This window comes from Plecotus auritus (genome assembly GCF_963455305.1).
Source record: "Plecotus auritus genome assembly, chromosome: X".
NCBI lineage: Eukaryota > Metazoa > Chordata > Mammalia > Chiroptera > Vespertilionidae > Plecotus > Plecotus auritus.
In genome coordinates, this window is record NC_137784.1 from 93,244,640 (window position 1) to 93,267,673 (window position 23,034).

At 39.1% G+C, this 23,034-nt stretch overlaps 1 protein-coding gene across 1 annotated transcript in view; it reads left to right on the top strand.

Moving 5' to 3' along the window:
- The window catches only part of HTR2C (5-hydroxytryptamine receptor 2C), a 369,035-nt gene extending 348,497 nt beyond the window's left edge, over window positions 1–20,538 (top strand). Inside the window, exon 6 of the mRNA XM_080652579.1 lies at window positions 17,035–20,538. Within this exon, the coding sequence (XP_080508705.1) occupies window positions 17,035–17,861 (827 nt within the window). The 3' untranslated portion in view covers window positions 17,862–20,538. The remainder of the gene's footprint in view (window positions 1–17,034) is intronic.
- Window positions 20,539–23,034: the final 2,496 nt, after the last annotated feature.

Here is a 23,034-nt window from a genome sequence, read left to right on the forward strand (position 1 = left end):
TACCTAAGGAGCCTTCCGAGGGCCAGCCGATCCTGAAGGCTGGCCATTCTAATTCACAGAATCTCCTCAGTGTTTTGAGGTTCATTTTAATACCATAGTCTCCATTGAAACCCTTTTCAAAATTTTTCAACATGCAATTGAGAACAGTGGGTTTACTTTGTCTCGACCCCATGATGATCGGTGGCGAGAGACGGACAAGGGAGGGGGTGACCTGTTTTCACAGATCCTCACTCAGATGCCCACCTGGCTACATCCCTTGGGAGCTTAGATTTGTCTTAGCTAAGGTGCACCCGTATAAACCCAGGGCCTGGTCACCGCCACATGGGGGTGAATCACCGTTATGCCATATGACAAATCGTGGAACCGCAGGTTGGGGCCCACTCAGACTCTGTAACCAAGGTCGTGGAGCCACACAAAGGACAAGAGAGGGCAGGCCCTCTCCCTCCACACTCACACACTTTCACCAGACATTCACTCAGAGTTTAAAAACACAATCCACCCGATTCCTGATTCCTGACCAATTTAACTGATGAAGTCCTATGACTTCTGGGGAGGTGATCAAGCTCCCCCTTCCACTCACTGGAGTGGGCCTGACTGACTGGGGCCCCTATGTTACCGATTCTGTCAACAGGTCCAGAAGTGTCCGTCCACTTTCTCCAGATGCAGGCCGGGTCCTAGGCTGAGGTCCGGGAGTGCCAGGAGTCCCCCGGTTCAATTCTGCTAAAATCAGCAGGGTACGCCTTCCAAAAGCCTATCCCGCGCCCCTGGGCCCCAAGCCCTGTCCCCTCACCGGAGGCCAAAAAAGCCAAGCGCAGTTGGTTTCCCGGTATCAGGGAACCAGCTGTTGCAGAAGACCAAGGAAAACCAAGGACGCTTCTGAGAAAAAAAGGAGGGACACTGTTTAATACGCCAGCGGACTCAGGGAACAGCCTTCCAAATCTGAGTGAAGGAACACGCATGGGGCTTTCCTTTATATCTCCATCCCAGTGATCTTTGTCCCACAAACATAGATTATGCTTCTGGTCCTTTTCGCGGGCCTTGCAAGAAGGCCCCCAGGTGTTGGGGGTCTCCAGGCCATATCTGATGATCTTGCCTGGCGCTAGTGTTAATAACCCTCCCTCTGGGTCAGTGCACTGTTCACAGTAACAGGTTCTGCAAGACCAGTATCTGGGAAGGAGAGAGGGACTTCATTATAGGTTATCAGGAATGTACACTGAGCTTGCTGGCTTGGATTCAGATCACTAGCCCCGAATATCAGGGTTACATTGTAATTAGCCCTTTCTAGCCTTCTCAAAATAAGAATCAGGCTGCCAGACCTTTCACAGGCTTTACAAAAAGCCCTGTGTGTTGGGATGGGGGACATGAGACCACACCTAAAGGCCTGGCCTGGCGCCAGTACTGATAACCCCCTCTGGGGGTTGTGTATTGCTCATGGTTTATGACCTCTGTAAAATGTGAGTATTTAGGTAAATAGGTCTTGCAAGACCAGATAATTAAGGAAGGGGCAGTGACTACCAGGGTTGGGCAAACTTTTTGACCCGAGGGCCACAATGGGTTCTTAAACTGGACCGGAGGGCAGGAACAAAAGCATGGATGGAGTGTTTGTGTGAACTAATATAAATTCAAAGTAAAGGAGCGGAGGGGAGAGCAAGAGAACCCTCCTCTCTTTCGGCTCCGCGGGCTGGATAGAACAGCCAGCCGAACGGGCCGCATCCGGCCCGCGGGCCGTAGTTTGCCCACGGCTGGACTAGACTATAGGCTAACAGGAATGTGCATTAGGGATACTTATTAACTAGGTACAGAGTCAGGCTGCTAGCCCCACCCCCAAAAATGTCTTATTTTCCTTATCAAACTGACTGATTTTATTTTTAAGAAAAGCTCACTATCTACATTCATCTATCTGCATTCACTCTCCTTATTTCTCATTGCTTCTTTTTTTAAAAAAAATATATTTTATTGATTTTTTACAGAGAGGAAGGGAGAGAGGTAGAGAGTTAGAAACATCGATGAGAGAGAAACATAGATCAGCCGCCTCCTGCACACCCTCCGCTGGGGATGTGCCTGCAACCAAGGCACATGCCCTTGACCAGAATCGAACCTGGGACCCTTCAGTCTGCAGGCAGACGCTCTATCCACTGAGCCAAACTGGTTAGGGCACCTCATTGCTTCTTGAAATAAACATATACCCATTTAAATCATTTTGTTCATCCAGTTAATAATTCTGCTTTTTACCACCTAACACTTCTCCATTCTGTTTGTCCCTCTTTCATCTTTTTGTATAGGCCCTGATAATCTCTGCCACCCATTCATACTACCATCTCCTCTAATAGAAAGTAAGAGCCATTTTTTAATAACACCCATTTTTTAGTCTTAGTGTAATTCTTCCAGCTGTTTCTGACTTTGTCTCCTCAGGGATCTATATCCATGGGGAAGCCACAAAAATATTTTTCTTCCCATCTTCTAAGTTTTTCTAGCTGGGCTAATAATCAGATTAACAGGGACAAATTTACAGGAAAAATCAAATTTTAATACATAGGCAAGTTGAATTCACATAAGCATGAAAATTCCAAGCACTGTGAGGTAAAATTGGGTATATATATCATTTTGGACAAAGGAGAAGGGCAGTAATGGGATTTCAAAGGAAATAGGCAGTTGGCAGGAGAGGAAGAGCAGAATGTACACGGTAGGATGTAAATTAGTGCTTCAGTGGGACAAAAGGTGTGATCTAATTACCTGGCCCCTGCTTGACACCTTCCTATCCACACTTAATTCAAATTAGGTTAAGGTGACTATGTTAAGATTTCTTGCTGGGATCCTGCCTTTTCCTCTGACTCTTTTAGCAAGGAAAGGGGGGGGGGGGGGTCAAAGGTCCAGACCAGCTTAAAATCAATATTCGAAACGTAAAACTTCAGCTATCATCTATAACTTTTTTTTCCTGTTTCTTTAAACTCTTCCACTCTACTGGCTTTCACCCTTCTGAGTTCTTGGCTTTAGACCCTCTGTAATGAAAGACAGATTAACAAGAGAAATACAAACATAATTTTAATAACATGTGTGCTTTAGGTATACATGGGCGATATCCAGAAAAACTGAGTAAATCCACCAGATGGCGCAAGCCACCACCTTAAATACTACCTTCAGCTGAAGACAAAGAAAGATGTTGGGTATGGGGCCCTTAATTATGGAAGGTTACTAAGAAAAACACAGTAAACAAGGGTATGATTTGTTATGCAGATTTAAGTGGGTGTCTTCTCCATGGAGAACTTTATCTTGTGATTTAGAATAATCCTTCTCTTCCTGGTACCAAGAGGGAGACATTTACCAATGGAGATTTCCTTTAGAAATGCAAATTTCCTTTACAAAATAGTAACTTCTGCTCTGTTTTCAAGGCTACTCCTGTGTTTGCCATTTCTCAAAATAGTCAACTCAAAATAATTTTTACCCCAAAAAGGCATATTTGGGGGTGACATATTCTGCTACTTTTCAGAACTAGCTGTGGTCATATTTCTTTTTTTTTAATTTCTTTATTGATTAAGGTATCACATATTTGTCCTCATCCCCCATTACCATCCCAAACCCCTCCCCACGCATGCCCCCACCCCCCTGTTGTCCATGACCACTGGTTAGGCTTATATGCATGCATACAAATCCTTTGGTAGATCTCTCCCCCTTACCTCCACCCTCACCTACCTTCCCTCTGAGGTTTGGCAGTCTGATCGATGCTTCCCTGTCTCCGGGTCTGTTTTTGTTCATCAGTTTATGTTGTTCATTATTTCCCCTAGATGAGTGAGATCATGTGATACTAGAAATACACTTATAAGAACCGAAAATGAGACAAGCAATAATGGTTATGCTGAGAGCCTAGCACCAGGAATGCTCAGGTCCTACTCAAGAATGCAAATAATCCTTTCCACTAATATTTACAGGGTAAAATAAGATTGCTGTTAGAGTATTAAATTTGACAGTAAAATAGTAGTTAAGTTCTCAGGCTAATTCAAATTGGCTAATTGAAATAAGCGAATATTCCAGAAAAATTAATGGTACTGGACAAAAAGCTGTTCCTAAAGCGTTAACTAAAATTTTTATTGGTAGTTCATCTCATGGTAAAATTGTGGTCATATTTCAATGCTACCTCAGATTTCACTTCCTTGTGCTCTCAGCTATATTGTAGTTGAATACTAGGATCTCTCCCACCCACTTCTCCACAAATTCTTTTCCAAGTATATCTTACAAAACCTGGGCATTCCTCTTAGCTCATGGACTGTCTTCTCAAGCTTTTCTGTTTACAAGCTTTCTCTTTTAGTTCAATTTCCCTCAAATTCATTTAACCTCTTCTCTTACCACTCACTACCTTTTGCAATTACTATCTTTTATTTATACACTAGAGTCCTGGTGCAGGAATGCATGAACCAGTGGGGTCCCTTGGCCTGGCCTGCGGGATCGGGCCGAAATCGGCTCTCCAACATTCCCTGAGGGGTCCTGGACTGCCAGAGGGTGCAGGCCAGGCCGAGGGACCCCACCGGTGCACGATTGGGGCTGGGGAGGGACACAGGAAGCCTCCAGGGCATGTCCGGTCCTTCCTGCTCAGTCCCAATCACTGGACCTCAGCAGCAAGCTAACCTACCAGTCAGAGCGTCTGGCCCCTGGTGGTTAGTGAACGTCATAGCGAGCTGTTGAGCAGCCTTAGCATATCATTAGCATATTACACTTTGGTTGAACTGCTGACTGGTTGACTGGACACTTAGCATATTAGGCTATTATTACAAAGGAAGCCTATGTTCTTACTACTGTTGCCAAACTGAAGGGGTCCATTTGCCTGCACACATCAAAGCCCAATAAGACATGAGTAGGAGCTTGTAGCAAAGAAAGTAAGGGTTTATTTTCAGGAAGTGGCCCACATCCAGAGAGAGGTGAGTGAAGGCTCAAAGATCTGACTCCCTGATGGTTTCCAGAGTATGGGTTATATAGGAAAAAATCTTTAATTATGATAACTAAGGGAGTTATGGATCCTGGTCAGGGTTATGGTCTCTACTGATTGGTCAGTGCTAGAGTAGGGGGTAGTTGATCAGTGCACCTAGTCCTGATGTAAGCCATGGCATTGCTTTGTCTGGTTTTGCTGCTTTTCTGGGCCTGGAGCTGAAACACAGCTGAAAGCCTAGATATTATCTCTAGCTTGACCGAAATTCTGTCTCTTCAGTTAACAGACCTGAGGCTTTGTTCCTAAGATTAATTGATTCAGATCAGAACTTCATTGTCCCGAGGGCTTAACAATTAAGGGAGTGGTCATGCATGGGAGAAGGAGGCAGGTGAGCCAGAGTGCTGAATGAGGCCAGTTTGAATCAAAGAAAAGAAAGGAGAAAAGGCCATATTAAAGAAATGCAATTTCTACGAGGTTACACTATTCCCCAAACTAAAACAAACAAATAAACCAAAAAAAAAAAAACCTTGAAGTTCAAAGCTGACTCTGAATCTGACTGAATTACTTAAAATTTTCACTGTACTAATACCATACTGATTTATTTGCCAAAGCAAGATCCTTTTTTCCCTAACTATCAGTAATACTTTATTATCCAAAAACTGAGCTGCTTGTGTTTCTCTTCTGTGTTCTTCTCTGAAAATAGTCCCTTCATCTTCTGCTGTTCACTCCATGTTTAAGGGATTCACTTATTTCTCCATGAAGCAAGAAACCACTCATGTCAGCTTGAGAGTGTGTGGGCCTCCTAGGTGTCCTTGAAAAAAGTCTTTATGAAAATAAATATCTCTGAGATAGCCCTGCCATTTAGTAATAATTTCCTTAATAGGTGTTTTCATCTTGATGTTGGTCAATCAGTTCCAGGAAATTTATTCTATCATCTCTCTCTCCTCTTTCATATTATCATTTATTATTCATCTCTTGGCAGTGTGTATCCTCTCTTCACTACTCCACTGTAATTGTTCTCTCTATAATTACCAGTAACCCCATCATTTTCAAAGACAAAGGAAACCCTTCTGTGGCATTTGATGCTGTTGAGGATGCTTCTTCAGAACATTCTCTCCCTTTGCCTCTTACAATTTTTTATTCACACTGAGTTGTTTTACCTGCTGATTATGTGCTGCTGATACCCATTTTGCAAATGTTGCTGCTGGTAATTTGGGCATCTTGCCAGAATATGTCTCAAGAGACGTTTATTCAGACCAGGTTCATACACGCACTGACAATGTCAACTGTATAACCACTGCTGTCTGGCCAACAGTGACTGTAAGACTATCAGTTGTAATATGCATTGCACTTTTGAAGATGTTAAAATCTGAAAAAAAATGAGTATCTAAGTATCATTGGCATATGATATTATTATCTGAGAGTTTGAAGAGAACTGATCTGTGTTGCTTGATTTTAAGGATTTAAGAAATAAGGTGAACATCTGTGAACTTGCCTTATTTGAAGTAAAATAACCTCACTGAGTTATTTTATGCCTTTGATGAGCATGTGATGAGATGATGCATGCAAAGTATTTAATACTGATAAAGTTCCAGAGTTAGTAAGCACTCAGTGAATGATAGTAGTAATAGTAGTAGTAGCAGTAGTCCTCATAGAAGACATAGTAACACATGATATTGATAATAAAAATTTGACTATAACTATGTTACTGAATCTAATAAAATGCTAATACTCTAGATGTTTATTGAAGGTATTTTTTTTCTGAGTTTAAATAACCTTAATAAATAATAATTGCTTACCAGGGTTTTTGATGAGATAATGCATGCAAAATATTTGACTTTATTGGTTAAAAAACAGCAGAATATAATTATTTTTGTTGTTTCTAAAATTCTAAAGATTATATAGATCTATTGAAGTTAATTTCAGAAAGATTAAGCGATTCTAGTTAATAATTCTATATCTTTTTGTCTGGATTGAATAAGATTATATATAAAAGTATATAATAATTCTAAAATAATTGACTTAATGTGTATCAAATAGGAAGTACTCAGTAAAATATATTATTATTGCAGTTGTTGTTATTTGTACCTGCTATTTTTTAATGATAGTTTATTTTCACTATTTCTCCTTGGCCAAATCAAAGGTTTTAAACGTATCAAAGATTGCTTCGTTATACTTGCTAAACTTACTCTCTGAAGTTAACTTCAAATAGCATGTGCCTTTCAGAATTTTTATGAGAATGAATGAGATAATGCACAAAAACTATTTTGTTGCTATTATTGATGTTGTTTACACTATAACATTACCTGAATTTCTACTGGTTGACAAATTTAAAACTGAGAAAGACGTAATACACTTATTGAACTTAACTCTCTAAGGCTTAAATAACTTCAGCCATTAACATAGAATAGCAGTTCTCAAACTCTTTGGTTTCAGGAACACTTTATATTTTTCAAAATAATTAAAGACCCCAAAAAGTTTTTGTTTATGTGGCTTATATCTATTGATATTTATTGTATTAGAAAGGAAAACCAAGAAATATTTATAAATCATTTCATTTTAAATAACAGTAATAAGCCCATGTGATGTTAACATAAATGGAATATTTTATGAAAACTAACTATATTTTCCAAAAATATATCAGAAAGAAAATAGGCACTGTTATACAGTTTTGAAAATCTCTTTAATGTTTAGCTTTAAGGAAAGACAATTGGATTCTCATACCTGTATCTGCATGCAACCTGTTGTGATATGTTGTTTGGGTTGAAGTTTATAAAGAAAATGAAGTTTTAAAAACAAGTAGTGAAAAAGGGAAACCTAGCAAATTCTTGAAGAGTCTCAGAGACCCTCAGGGTCCTTGAACCACACTTTGAGAACTGCTGACACATATCTTTAATTTAAAAAGTATTGAATAAGATAATTTATGCAATATATATTGTTATTAATGCTACTTTAGTGGTTACTATTATTTATAATTTCCAGATAGTTTCACAGAACTTGAGTTTCTTCTTGTTTTGTTGATTGCATTCATCGTTTCTTAAAACAAAAACTAAAGAAAGATGGCATAGATTTGGTAAAGAGGTTAAGTTACTTTACCAAATATTTGTATTAACCCAATTGAAATAATGCATTTTACATCTATAATGTCAGTAATATGCATGGTTCAGTGCCTGGCACATAAGGTAGACTCAATAAAAGTTAATGTTAGATTTACTCTTTACTCAATGTACATAAAATTATACAAATAAATGCCAAAGATAAAATTGGCCTCACATATCCAAAAACAACTTCTGCTCATCTGGAATCACTCTGCTACTCTCTTTTGTGGTCCCTTGAAAAGGCCTACTTTTAGGCCCAAGAGTCCCTTAGGAAAAATAATAAATCTTTTAACAGAAGCAAGATAACATCATTTCAGAACTGGGCTGACTTTCACTGATCTTAGAGTCAGTGTATGAGGCCTTCCCCAGAGACTTCAAATGTCTCTAGGAATATCTACCGTGTTTCCCCAAAAATAAGACAGTGTCTTATATTAATTTTTGCCCCCAAAGACGCGCTAGGTCTTATTTTCAGGGGATGTCTTATTTTTCCATGAAGAAGAATACAGTACACATTTATTGTTAAATGAAAATAAAGGAAATTTATTACCTATATACGGTATGGTAGTACGGTAGTTGTCAACACAAACCAGACAAACTGTGAATCCTACAGTATCAAGAATTTACTCATTCAATGACAATCATGTCATCATCTTCTGGAACATCATCATAACAATCCAATTCCTGAATTTCCTGGTGAATTTCTTGTGACTCCATTTCTTTCAGAATCAGTGGACCAAATCTCTCATGTTTAGCAATAGCACTATCTTTAAATGAGTACTTCTTGTCAAGGTAGCCTGCTCGCAGTGCATTTGCAATGCAACTGTCAGTGATTTTCTCCCATGAATTCTTCACCCAAGTCACAACTTCTTGCAGTTTAGGTTTCACAAAGTTTCCACGCTGATTTCTCTCCATTCTATTTTCAATGTAGTCATTAATTTCCATGCGCAAATTGTCTTTGAATGGCTTGTTTATTGCAATATCAAGAGTCTGGAGATAGGCCATCATTCCTGCAGGAATCATTATCTGATCTCTTTCATGAAGAAATGTCTTCATGTCTTTAGCACGGTGAGTGCTGGCTGCATCCCAGACTAGCAGACCTCTTTGGCTCCCTCGCATAACAAGCGGCAGCATTAAATCGACCCATTTCCTTATAACTGCTTGTGTGGCCCAGGCTTTTTCAGTTTCAAGAATAAAAACGCCCAAAACACGTTCAATCTTTTCCTTCTTGCCCTTAGAAATGATTAAAGGTGGGATTTTAGTGCCATCCAGATGAATTGCCAAAATACAGGAAACACGTACACTTTTGTAAGCAGTGGAGGGAATGTACGCCAAGGAGGCACCCTGCTGTTCAATTGTTGTTTGAGATGATTGGCCCATAAACACTGCAGTTTCATCCAGAGCAATCATGTTGGAAAGATTGTATTTAGAGAAGTCAGCATCATCAATAAAGGACTTGAATGCAAGTGCTCGCTTAATAACTTGAGTATCTTCCAACCTAAACAATGTTGTAGATCTTCTTAAAGACAGTTCACTTCACTGAAGGAAATTATCCAGCCAGTGTTGTGATGCTTTGAAATCTTCGGGGGCTATGTCAAACTGTGGTGCCATTGCAAGGGCAAATTCTTGAATCTGAGCCCTATTCACAACCAAAGCCTTTGCTCTCCTGTCAACAACCCATTCACAGATCAGGTCTTCCAGCTCGGAAAATAATGGTTGCCGACCTGATCCACACTTGCGCTTTTTAGCATTTCCCTTGTCCACTTGTTCAATGATGTTACCATACTCTGCTCGCCATTTTCGAACCAAGCGGATACTCAACATCTTCTCTTTGCAGAAAGCAGTAAGATTTTGGCCCCAAGAGTCTTCCACGATTCCTTTCTTGTACTCCACGGAGTAGCTTTTTCTTTTTGCACTCATTTCTAGGGGTAAAAAAAAAGGAATTGGGGTATCAAGGTGGGGGGAGGAGGATCACTCAAAATGACACAGGGGGGATCAGAGGGGGGAATCAAAATGGCACAGGAGAATCAGAGGGGGGATTACCATTTTAGTAACCCCTTTTGATCCTCCTGTGTCATTTTGATTGTCCCCTCTGATCCTCCTGTGTCATTTTGATTGCCCCCTCTGATCCTCCTGTGTCATTTTAAGTGATCCCCCGCCCCCCACTCCTGTGCCACTGAACACCTTCACCAGACATCCCCCCTACCCCTTTATCAGACATTTACCCCCTGGGGCCTGCCTGGGGACTGTCACTGGGCTTGCTGGGGCCTGGATCTGGGCTGGAGCAGGGTCTGCCACTGACTGAGAACCTTCAGTCATCATGAAGGCGGCCGTGAGCATCAGGTAGTGTCACCAGAGACAGACCAGCACTCACCACCTTTGCCGCATCCTGTCCGCTCTAATCCTCCTGTTCTTCTACATGCATCTGCGAAAGTCTCCTCCTCTCTTCCGCCCCGCGCTCACCGCTCACTCCGACCTCCACTCCACCTCCACACAGCAGTGACGTCAGGACTGCGTGTAACGTCACTGGTTGCTAGAAGCCAGTCGGGGCGGCCCTAGCGACCAGTTTACGGTAAATTAATTTTCATTCTGAGACAGAGCCTGGGGGCCTTATTTTCGGGGGGATGCCTTATATTTCACTCAGAAGGCAACCTGTAAGTAGGTCTTATTTTCGGACGATGTCTTATTTTCGGGGAACATGGTAGAAGATTGTGCAGCATTTCCTGTGGGGATTGAATCTCTGCTCCAGCACTGTTTTCCTGAGTGTAGGTGTGTCTGCCCCTGTCAGGATTCCTCCATACTCTAGTTCCCACATTGCTTGTGGGGTTGGGGGGGGGGAGATGGAAAGGGAGCAATTCCCCTATACTCTTCTGGTCTTATTACAGGATCCTGAGAAAGTATAAACTTTTTTGTCAGAAAATGAACTTCTTCCCTACAATTATATCAAAGTGGTGAGTGTTTCCACTTAACAGACCAAGAGTCTTGTTTTGGAAGTAATCACTTTCAAGGTTAGCAGTGACCACTAAGTCTTGGAGAACTTTATGATCTGAGGTCTAATAGGGATTTCATTGTCAGTTTCAAAAAGGACCTCTATGTTTTTCTTTTTACAATTTTAAAAATATGATTAAGCTTTTGTTATGGAAACTTTCAAAGATTATAAAAGTAGATAGAACCATATAATAAGACCCATGTATTCATAATCCATCTCTAAACTGTATCAATTTATGGACTTCCTTGTTTCATGCACACCTCCATCCACTTCTCCCTCCCATATTACTTTGAAATAAACTCCACACAACATAATATTTCATCCACAAATATTTTAGTATGTATATCTAAAAATATAAGAACTATTATATACATAATATCAATCTTAAAAATTAATGAGCAATAATTATTTAATATCATCAAAAGGTCATTATTGTTCAAAATTTCCACATGTGTCATGAATATTTTTTAAAGTTTGTTTGTATCAAGAGTTCAAGGGGCTTGATAGGTCTTTTAAGTCTTTTAATCTGTAGCAGAAGTGTCTATTTATTCTTTGTCCATTTTTTAATTGGATTGTTTGTCTTCCTTTTGTTAAGTTGTATGGGTTCCTTATATATTTTGGATATTAACCCTTTATCAGATGTATCACTGGCAAATATGTTCTCCCATGCAGTGGACTTCCTTTTCATTTTGTTGATGGTTTCTTTTGCTACGCAGGAGCCGCTGAGCTGCAGTGACTTGGCAGCTGCGGTTCTCAGGTGACACACCTGGAATCAAAGAGGATAGAGCCCGACTGTGTCACCCTAGAACTGCCCTCTCGCAATCCAGGACCGCTTGGGAGATGTCGGAGAGCCAGTTTCAGCCTGATCCCCACAGGCCAGGCTGAGGGAACCCACCTCTAATATATTGCTGGATTGGATTTGCTAATATTTTGTTGAGGATTTTAGCATTTCTGTTCATCAGTGATATTTGCTTGTAATTCTATTTCTTTGTAGGGTCTTCATTTGGTTTTGGAATTAGGATAATGGCCTCATAAAAAGAAGTTGGAAATGTTCCTTCCTCTTGGATTTTTTTTTTAATAGTTTGAGGAGGAGAGGTGTTAATTCTTTGAATGTTTGATAAAACTCCCCTCTGAAGCCATCCAGACCAGGGCTTTAGTTTGCTGGGGGGTTTTTTATTACTGTTTCTGCTTCATCAATTGTTATTGCCCTATACAGGTTTTCTGATTCAGTTTTATGAGATTGTATTTTCCTAGGAATTTTTTATTTCATCCACATTGTCCAGCTTGTTGGCTTATAGTAGTTCATAGCGTGTTTTTTTATAATCCTTTGTATTTCTGTGGTGTCAGTTGTTATTTCTCTGCTTTCATTTCTGATTTTATTTATTTGGGTTCTCTCTCTTTGTTCCATGATAAGTCTGGCTAATAGCTCATCAAGCTTGTTTATCTTTTCAAAGAACCAGCCCTTGGTTTCATTGATCTTTTGTATTGTTGGGGTTTTTTGTTTTGTTTTGTTTTTTTGTTTTTTTGTTTTTTGTTTTTTTAGTCTCTGTGTCATTTATTTCTGCTCTAATATTTATTATTTCCTTCCTTCTATTCAATCTGGGCTTTTCTTGTTGTTGTTTTCTTTCTAATTATTGAAGTTGTAGGGTTAAATAGGTTATTATTAATCTTTCTTTCTTTCCTTTTCTTTTCTTTTTAATTTAGGTAGTCCTGTAATGCTATGAACTTCACTCTCCAGACTGATTTTGCTGTGTCCCAGAGATTTTGGGTTATGTGTTCATTTTCATTTGTTTGCAGGAAATTTTTTTATTTCTTTCTTGATCTCATTGATAGCCCATTCATTGTTTAATACCATGCTATTTAGCCTCCATGTGTTTGAATGTTTGGAATGTTTTTACTGTAGTTGATTTTTAATTTCACTCCATTGTGATCTAAGAAGATGCTTACATGATTTCAATCTTCTTGAACTTGTAGAGACTTGGTTTGTATCCTAACATGTGCTCTATCTTTGTGAATGATCCATGTGTACTTGAGAAGAATGTATATTCTACAACTTTGGGGTGAAATGTTCTATAAATATCAATTAAATTCATCTGATCCAGTATGACATTTAGAGTCACTGTTTCCTTGTTAATTTTTTGTCTAGAATATCTATCCAACAAAGTCAACAGGGAGTTAAAGTACCCTACCATGATTGTATTTATGTCTATCTCTCCCTTAAAGTCCTCTAGAAGTTTTTTGTTGTTGTTGTTTATTTAGGTGCTCCTATATTGGGTACATATATATTTATTAGGGTTATATCCTCTTGTTGGATCGATCCCTTTAATATTATGAAGTGACCTTTGTTGTCTTTTGTGATGGCCTTCATTTTGAAATCTATTTTGTCAGATATGAATATTGCTACCCCAGCTCTTTTTCTGTTTCCATTTGATTGGAAAATTTTTTCTATTGCTTGACTCTCATCCTATATGAGTCTTTTTTTCTGATGTGGGTATCTTATACACAATATACAATCGAGTCATGTTTTTGTATCCATTTATGTACCCTATGTCTTTTGATTAAAGCATTTTATCCATTTATATTTAACTAGAGGAGTGGCTCTTGGTGTGGCCTGCCAGAATTGAGCTGAAACCAGCAGTCCAATGCTGCCTGCCACTCCTGCCTGCCGTTCCCACTCATCCCGGCCCTACTACACCTGCCACGGGCTCATGCCCAGTCAGTCTTGATCGTGAGAGACCCATCGGTCAGCTGAGCAGTGCTCCCACTGTGGGAGCGCACTGACCACAAGGGGGCAGTTCCTGTGTTGAGCATCTGCCCCCTGGTTGTCAGTGAATGTCATAGCGACCAGTCGACCAATCGTTTGGTCATTTGGCCACTTAGGCTTTTATATATATAGCTGTTATTATTGATAGGTACTTATTTATTGTCATTTTACTTCTTTATGCATATGTTTCTCTCTTTCACTATTTCTTCTACACATTACTACAGTCCCTTTAACATTTCTTGCAGTGGTGGTTTGGTGGTGATAAACTCCTTTAGCTTTTTTTTTTTTTTTTTGTCTGAGAAGCTCTTTATTTCACCATCTATTTTGAATGATAGTCTTGCTGGATATAGTCATCTTGGTTTCAGATCCTTGCTTTTCATTACCTTGAAAATTTCATGCCATTCCCTCTGGCCTGTAGAGTTTCTGATGAGGAATCAGCTGACAGTTTTATTGGAGCTTCTTTCTAGGTAACAAAGTGCTTTTCTCTTGCTGCTTTAAGATTCTCTCTTTGTCTTTAATTTTTGGCATTTTAATTATGCTATGTCTGGATGTGGGCCTGTTTGGGTTCTTCTTGCTTGGGACTCTCTGTGCCTCCTGAACTTGTGTGACTTTTCCCTTTACCAAGTTAGGGAAGTTTTCTGCCATTATTTCTTCAAATATGTTCTCTATCCCTTGATCACTTTCTTCTCCTTCTGGCACTTCAATTATGCAAATATTGTTACTTTTCATGTTGTCCCACCGCTCCCTTAAGCTGTCCTCCTGTTTTTTAAATTTTTTTTTCTTTTCTCTGATTGAGTGATTGTTTCTACCCTGTCTTTTAATTCACTTATCTGATCCTCAGCTTCCCATAATCTTCTGTGTATTCCTTCCACTGTGCACTTTATTAGCGCTATGTCATTCTATATTTCTGACTGGTCTTTTTTCATAATTACTTTATCTTTTCTCATGCTGTTGAGTATCCTTGCCATCATTATTCTGAACTCTATATCAGATAAATTTCTTATCTCCATTTCATTTTGCTTTTCTTCTGGAGCATTCTCTTGTTCTTTCATTTGGGGGTTGTTTTTTGTCTCCCTGTTTTGGCTGTCCTTTTGGGTTTGTGTATGTATTAGGCAGATCTGCTATGACTCCCAATCTCTAGTGTAGGACAGTGTCAGATGCTGTTTCTGACTGGCCCTGAGTACCCTGTTTGGGACTATCAGCAATTCACAGCTTGTGGCTCCCTCTGCTGGGGCTGAGTGCTTTTTTACTGATGGGCTTGTACTTTCTAGAGATCCCCTTATATTTATGACCTTTGGACCAAATGTTCTAATGATATAAGATGGCAGTATTCTTGCCTGTCTTTTTATAACTCAAGAAATATAACCAGTGTGCTTTGTTGTATTCTGTATTTCCAAAAGCCTGTTGAAATTCATCCAAGCATTTCAGCAAACTTGGTGAAAATTACCTTCTGATACTTGCCACTCTTCCAATCCAGGCTTCAGAGATTTCTGTACCAGGATCCTGCACTGTATTACCTCAAAATACATTCTGTTTGGGTATGTTCTAGTTTTTATAGCCTTTCTTACTTTCTTGAATGGCATGCATAGGTTCAGGGTTGTAGTGATGTACCAAATACCCCAAGGAGTCTTGCCACATCTATTGCTGTTTCTTATACCATCACTTGGTGTCTCTCTCTCTCTCTCTCTCTCTCTCTCTTCTAGAAAAAGGCCAGTCATTTTAGAATTTCAGTGTCTGAGGAAAAAGGCTTAAATATAACTTTCCAGACACTCTCTTCTTCTGGTCTTCCCAGAAATTAAATAACAATCAACATCATGGGTGAGCTCTCAAAAAATTGACTGCTTTTTCTCTTTTGATCATCCTTTAACTTTATACCTGAGGAAGGATATTAAGACAAACTGTAGGGACTTTCAGTTTCGGATTTGTCACAGTTGCCTGCATGTTCTCTAAAGCCAGCAATGATCTCTGAGAGTGCATTTCTATCTCTTCTCACTGTTCATGGTATTGATATCCACCAGCCCAGGATTCCTAATAATAATCTGATATAATTCTGAAAATGCAATCTAATTTTCCCAGCCTTCAAGTTTCTGTCAACATAAGGGAGAATAAATTAACATTAAGATTTTACTTTTCTTGCAAGTTATTCCTACTTATTGATGCAGGACATCTTCAATATTTTCCATAGTGTTTTCTGAAAATTTTCATCTTTCTTACTGATGCTTGTGCACATAATCACGTCCTGCTCCCACCTCCTTATTGATATTTTCTGTCTGTGAGCATATTTATTAATGGAGATGCTTACCTAGAGTACTAACTCTCAGTATTCTTAAAAACAAAAATGCTCAAAATTTCACACAGAAATTAGAGGACTGCATCTTTTCCAACTCTGTATTTCACTCTGTCTCTTAAACTTGAAACAATGTTGCTTATGCCCAGACTCTCAGTGAAACTCTTGCTAAAAAGAGTGTCCTTTCAGTTTCTGCTTATATAGTATTTCTGCATAGTGGTCACATCTAGCTTCTGTAGCACATTTGGGGGTCATACTGTCCTCTCCATCTCCAAAAACTCCGGAGTTCCCAGGCCATATCTCCAAAGGACTTACACATAAATTTTCCTTTTATTGACCTCTTTCCTCAGGAAAGGTGGGAATGGAAATGTATGTTGTCAGCTAAAACCTCATCTCAAAGTCAGGCCAACCAAACCTGGTATGCTATTGTTGTCCTTATAAGTGATATACTCATCATTTGTATCGCATTTGGAAGATGATATGCTAAAAAAAATGATTGAATTTTTTAATGTCATTGAGTACAGATGTAAATGTATTCATTCATTCATTCATTCAATAAATATTTATTGAGTACCTTTTATGAGCCAGGACAGTTTTAGGAACTGGAAATAAAACAAACAGACACAATCCAGTCTTACAAAAACAGTATTTATAATAGTTAATCTCAACAATGATAATTCCATGCCTTCTATAGAAATCTAGGGAGAAAGCATTCCTAACATAAAAAATAACTTTCATTTTCTCACACTGCTACTCTTGTGTGACTACCAATTTATGCTGTGAATAGCTTTCAACAAATGTCAAATCTAAATTTTCTTCAGCAAAATGCAATTGAATACCAGTATATGCCATTGCACAAATCTGTTCAGTCCTTCAATGTGCTATAACAATGTCCTACCTCTTTTTTTTTCCTTTTTTCTTTCATTTTTTCCCCTTTGTTTTGTTTTGTTTTGTTTTGTTTTGTTTTGTTTTGTTGCTCAGGTGTGTCAGTACCGATTCCAGTGCTTGGACTGAGAGATGAAAGCAAGGTGTTCGCCCACAATACCACCTGTGTGCTGAATGACCCAAATTTCGTTCTTATTGGGTCTTTCGTAGCGTTCTTCATACCACTGACGATTATGGTGATCACCTACTTCCTGACGATTTACGTTCTTCGAAGACAAGCTCTGATGTTACTGCACGGCCACACTGAGGAACTGCCCAAAATAAGCCTGGATTTCCTGAAGTGCTGCAAGAAGAATGCCACCGAGGAAGACAACGCTGCTAACCCTAACCAAGATGTGAAACCTCGCCGAAGAAAGAAGAAAGAAAAACGTCCCAGAGGCACCATGCAAGCTATTAACAATGAACGGAAAGCATCGAAAGTCCTTGGCATTGTTTTCTTTGTGTTTCTGGTCATGTGGTGCCCGTTTTTTATTACTAATATTCTGTCGGTTCTTTGTGAGAAGTCCTGTAATCAAAAGCTCATGGAAAAGCTTCTGAATGTGTTTGTTTGGATTGGCTATGTTTGTTCAGGAATTAATCCTCTGGTGTACACTCTTTTCAACAAAGTTTACCGAAGGGCTTTCTCCAACTATCTGCGCTGCAATTATAAGCCAGAAAAAAAGCCTCCTGTCAGGCAAATCCCGCGAGTTGCTGCTACTGCTTTGTCTGGGAGGGAGCTCAATGTTAACATTTACCGGCCTACCAACGAACGCGTGATAAAGAAAGCTGATGACAATGAACCAGGGATAGAGATGCAAGTTGAGAATTTGGAGCTCCCAGAAAATCCCTCCAATGTGGTTAGTGAAAGGATCAGTAGTGTGTAAGAAAGCACAGCACAGTCTTTTCCTACAGTAATGCTGGTAATCTAGGAAACTATTCTTGTATGATCTCCTGTTGGTTCTAACTAATGTAAATACTGCTGTCTGGAAAAAAGTGTTTTTTATATATAGCTTTGCAACCCTGTATTTTGCAATTATGTGTACAATAGTGAGATTTAGGGTTCTATATTTACTGTTTATAATAGATGGAGAATAACTTATTTTGATTCTTGGATGCATTAAATGTTGATTGTTTTATTTCCTTTCCTTCCTCCTTGCCTCCTTCTCTCTCTCTCCCTCCCTCCCTCCCTCCCTCCCTCCCTCCCTCTCTCTGTCTCTCTCTTTCTTTCTTGCCTTCTTTTGTGAATAAGGAAATGTTCATCTCAGGTGGCATTTGCAGAAGACCAGAATGATGCATAAGACAGTGGTTGTATTTCAGCCACACCAAAATTAAAAATTTGGTGGAATCTTTTTTCGGGTTAACAGTAAATATATACTTTAAATTCTTGCTGTGCTGTGCTCATCCATCTACACACATAAACACAGTAAGATAAGTTCTGCCTTCCTATACTCTGTCATATCATTAGTGAGGCAAAGGTAGAACATAGTCTTTTTGTCACATATGGGACAAAATTTGACATTGTCAGAGTGTTGTATTGATATTGTACTGCAATGTCTGTCCCCAAACATAGTGATATTTAACATAGCAGCTGGTTAACCAGGACTACAGAAGTGGAAGGATAATATGAGATACATCCACTAATAGCTTTTCACTTCTTAAGGACAATGTTTAAATTCCGATTATAATGACAAACAAATTGAAATTAATGTTTTCATTCTGGTCCTTAGTAAATACCTAATTACATAATTAAACTGGGAAATGAGATCCCAGGTTTATTTCCCAATCCAGAATTCAACATCAATTGGATTTTGATCTCAGGATCCTGAAAATTCGTGTGCTACACACAAAGTGAAATTAGCATTTTGAGCCTTATTAAAATATTTTTTAAATTATGGTACCTCTGTCTATAGGGCCCAATTTTGTAGTCCATTTTTGAGTAAAACTTGTGTTGGAAGCATAGATGATCAAAACCTTGGAAGCTTTACTTGATTAAGGACTACAGAATGTGGCCCTTAGAATGTGAAAAAAGTAATTAAAAAGAAGCTTTTACTGAACTCTAGGAATAAAAGAAATACAGAGTTTCCATTTGGATTTTAAACAAAATTTATCTCATTTTCAGATCCTTCCAAACTCTAGTGCAGGAAAAGGCTGCAGCTAATTTGTGAAAGTGGCAAGCTCTTCATTGTACTGCATTTATGTACCAGAAGTCTAAACCTTTGTTAAAATATAGTGTTGTGTTACAATCAGTGTTGGCCATCGTTTCATTCGTGGGCCTGCTGCTCTCTAAGAATTCAGTACCCCTTTACTAGCTTGTAAACCATGAAAGGTTTTCAGGCATTGCTACAGTCAGACCATTAAATCTATGCTGTGTGCAGAGTATACAATGTTTCCAGTAACTGTATTTCCATGTGTGTCCATCTCACACAACTGTGGAACAATTTCTGAAGAATTCATGATGCTATTTCTTATACCTGACAGTTACTTACACACCTTAAAGTGTGCCTCTCAGTATCGTGAAATTGGTGAAGGCAGATTCTGAATTTTTAAAACCCCTGATCTGTGTCCTCAACACACAGCGTAGATAAATCCAACAGTCTGCCACAGGGGCAGTGAGAGAGCTGCTGTACTTGAGGAAAATCATACAGTCTCTACTTGATTCACAACACTGCCAAATGTCAGTCAATTCCTTGAGCATGCCCAAATCTAACATGAAAGTGAAGCCTACCTGCCTGTTAGCTCTGTCGAACTGCATGTTAAAACAATTATATGAAATTGAATGAGATGATCTAATTCTTACTGCAATTAAATGTCTGAAGAAACATAGCATGCATCGAGCATGAGTTGTGCACATACAGAGGGTGTCATGCATGTATGTCATGTATGTTGCATGAATCCATCAATTTGTATTAATATAGGGCAGAGTAGGTGATTTCAAAGGACTGAAGAAAACCCTTCAGCGGTCCTTAAAAAGACCACACATTCAGATCTGAAGTATTGTGAGTATTAGAGAAAATTGGAAACATCTGATTTCTTAACTATCAGGGCAAGCTCATAGCACATGTTTTACACAGAAATAAAATATAAACCACAATGTTCGAAAGCACTGGCAATAAGTTGAATTATAATAGCTTATAGCACATTTGTTAATAATTCTTATGTCATCAAGTAGTAGTACTTACTAGTACCCAACACAGTAATTATTCTCAAATTGTGTGCTATTCGTAAGTTCTGTGCAGTTTGGTATGAAACAAATATACTTATTTGGATATAAATCTTACAGTTCAAGGTTAAATCTACAAACTTTTATAAGTGTTTTAAAAAGTCCATATGATAACTGTGAATGTGGTGAAGTTACTGTCAAACAAATCATTTTGATGAACTATTATATATGTATATCTGTTAAGAAACATGCAACAGACTGCCTTTATTATTTCCTGTAAAATTTCTCCATCATATGGTACTTTTTGTGAGTGGTGGCAAAGTGTTGTTTTATTCTTGGTTCCTGCATCTCCCCGCTCCAGGTTTTTGTGATACTTTCCATTAATTTATTAAATTTATTAAAAGTTGGCTTATGTGTCATGTGTCTTTATTCCACCTGCATCATTTGAGGGGAAAATATATCACTTCACTTTATATTCTTTTAAAATAAGTTGACAAACACAACCAGAAAATGCTGCTCTTCTGATTAATTCCGCACGTACTCAAAGACTACACCACCAGAGGAAAGACAATTAAGATGTGTAAACCACAAAAACAATATTAAAACAACATCACTGATTATTCATTAGCAGAATAACTGCACTACCAAATTATCCTACCTTCTTTCAGCTGAGCAGGGACATGGGTGGCACACATGCTCTCCTTGTTATAAGTATCATTGCTACCTTATTCCCACCAGACTCTAAGCTCCCCAAGAACAGGAAGGACCATGTCTATCTTATTGATGGTTTTATCCCCAATAGTTAGTGCTCACTATACATTCAACAGATATAGATTGAGCATCAGTACATGTGGGCCTTGTATTATCTTTCAGTGTTGCCCAAATGGGCCTTATAATTCCCTGCTCTTTAGTCATGCAGTGTAGCATAATCACCTTAACTTACCTCCATCCCAGATGGCTTTGGATATCTCTGCAATCATCAGGGTAACCATAGTAAGCTGCTCTGTTCCTTCACACCTGGAGCCAGGGATGACAAAATACATATATACCTTCTTGATGCTGGGGGTGCCTACGTGATATTGGTGTGGCTTCAGTTCTCTGAGAAGAAAGCAGGGAAACCTTATTCCTTTGCCACTATGACTAGGTTGAGTCCTAGGAGTATGTGAAGAAATAAAGGTTGAACTGACACTTGAAACAACAGGTCACTGCTGCCCATAGCCAGAAATATCTTGTACTATTGAAGTTAGGGGCTACTCTCTCCCAACAGCGAAGCAATGGAGAGATGTCAAAATTTCTGAAGGAATTGAATTGGAGTGGCTACTACTATTGAAAAGGAAAGTGGGCAAGGGAAGGCTGAAGTGCCTCATTCCACAGCATTGGAACTTCTTCGTAGTTTGAAGACAGAAAGATGCTTCCTGTTATCAAGTGACAGCAAGTTTCTGCCTACTGCAGAAACACACAGTTCCTCAGCTCACGCTTAGGCCAATGCAATCTGCAAGGTTGAGACTCATTTCTCTCTGTACATTCTCCCTAAGCACATGTTAACATATTACCTATAGAGCCCAATATGTTAGAAAGAGATATTTGTATAGGCAATGCCAACAAAAGTAGGTGGCATAATAGCGGTTCTCAACCAATATGTGACCTATAGCATACCTATTAACAAATGGTTCTAAAAGATAGGTTGGGTTCCCCAGAATGAAAACTCTGAGATGGAGATAAGTGTGCAGGATGTTTATTGGGAAGTGACCTTGGGATCCTTATGCATGGGGAAAGGGAAGGAAGTGGAACTGGGCAGAGGGAGAAGTTGGACCGTGACAAAGTTACAATAAGGGTTTATTCGACCTGTACCAAGAGAGGGAGAAATATACCATTTCTTTGAAACTTAAATTGAATTTTGTAAAACAAATTCACAAAGGCAAACAAAACCAGAAAGTATCACCCTTCATGACTAATTCTCCATGTACTCGAAGACTACAATGCCAGGGGAAAGACAATGAAGAGGCATGAACAACAAAACACTTAGCTGACTCCCAGGAACTTTGAATCTAGGATATATAATGAGCAGCAGTATCTGTGGGCCTTGTATTATCTTTTAATGTTGCCAAAATTCAGAGTTGTCCCAAGTTGAAGTGGGGCGACCAGACCTCTGTACCTCCACTGGCCCCAAGAGAGATGTATGACATTATGCTGGTTCATGCTCTTCCAAAGATGCTGCAGCTCCCAAATGGGGCTGATAGTGGAGAGCTGTTGGTCCACAGTCAGCCCAGCATCAGAGAACTAAGCCCTTCAGCCCTGAGGGTTGGATCTTGGCAGGACAGAATAGCATCTGTAACAAATAGTATATTTATTGGGTAGGAAATAGTCACCATCTGGTCCACCACTTGCATAAATAACATGAAACAACCTGGCTGGCTGTCACTTAAGCCAAAATCAAGAGAAAGAGAGATGAAAGAAAAGACACGTTTTTATATGTAGTTTCTCTTCTTATTGAAGGTATTCTCAATCAACAGCTTGCTAGGATTCTTAGATTTCTGAATCCATCAGGATACCTTAGGCTAAGCTGTAATAAAAAACAATCCCAAAGTTTCAGTGCCTTAACAAAAACAAATGCTCATTTTGTTGCCAGCAAACCTGTGCTCGCCATAGTTACTCTGGGAAAAATGGTGATAGAGGCCTCATCCTCACACTTGCTTCCACGTGGCAAAGAGAAGTGTACTTAGTGAACGTATTTCTCCCACTAAATTTAATTTCTCTTACTACTGCTAATTTTCAATTTAATTCTAAATATATCCATATCCTCACACCTTACCTATAGCATTATTTGTATCCTTAACTATATCCTTAAAACTATCTCTATATCTAATCCTATCCCTGCCCTTAACTTTATAATTAAT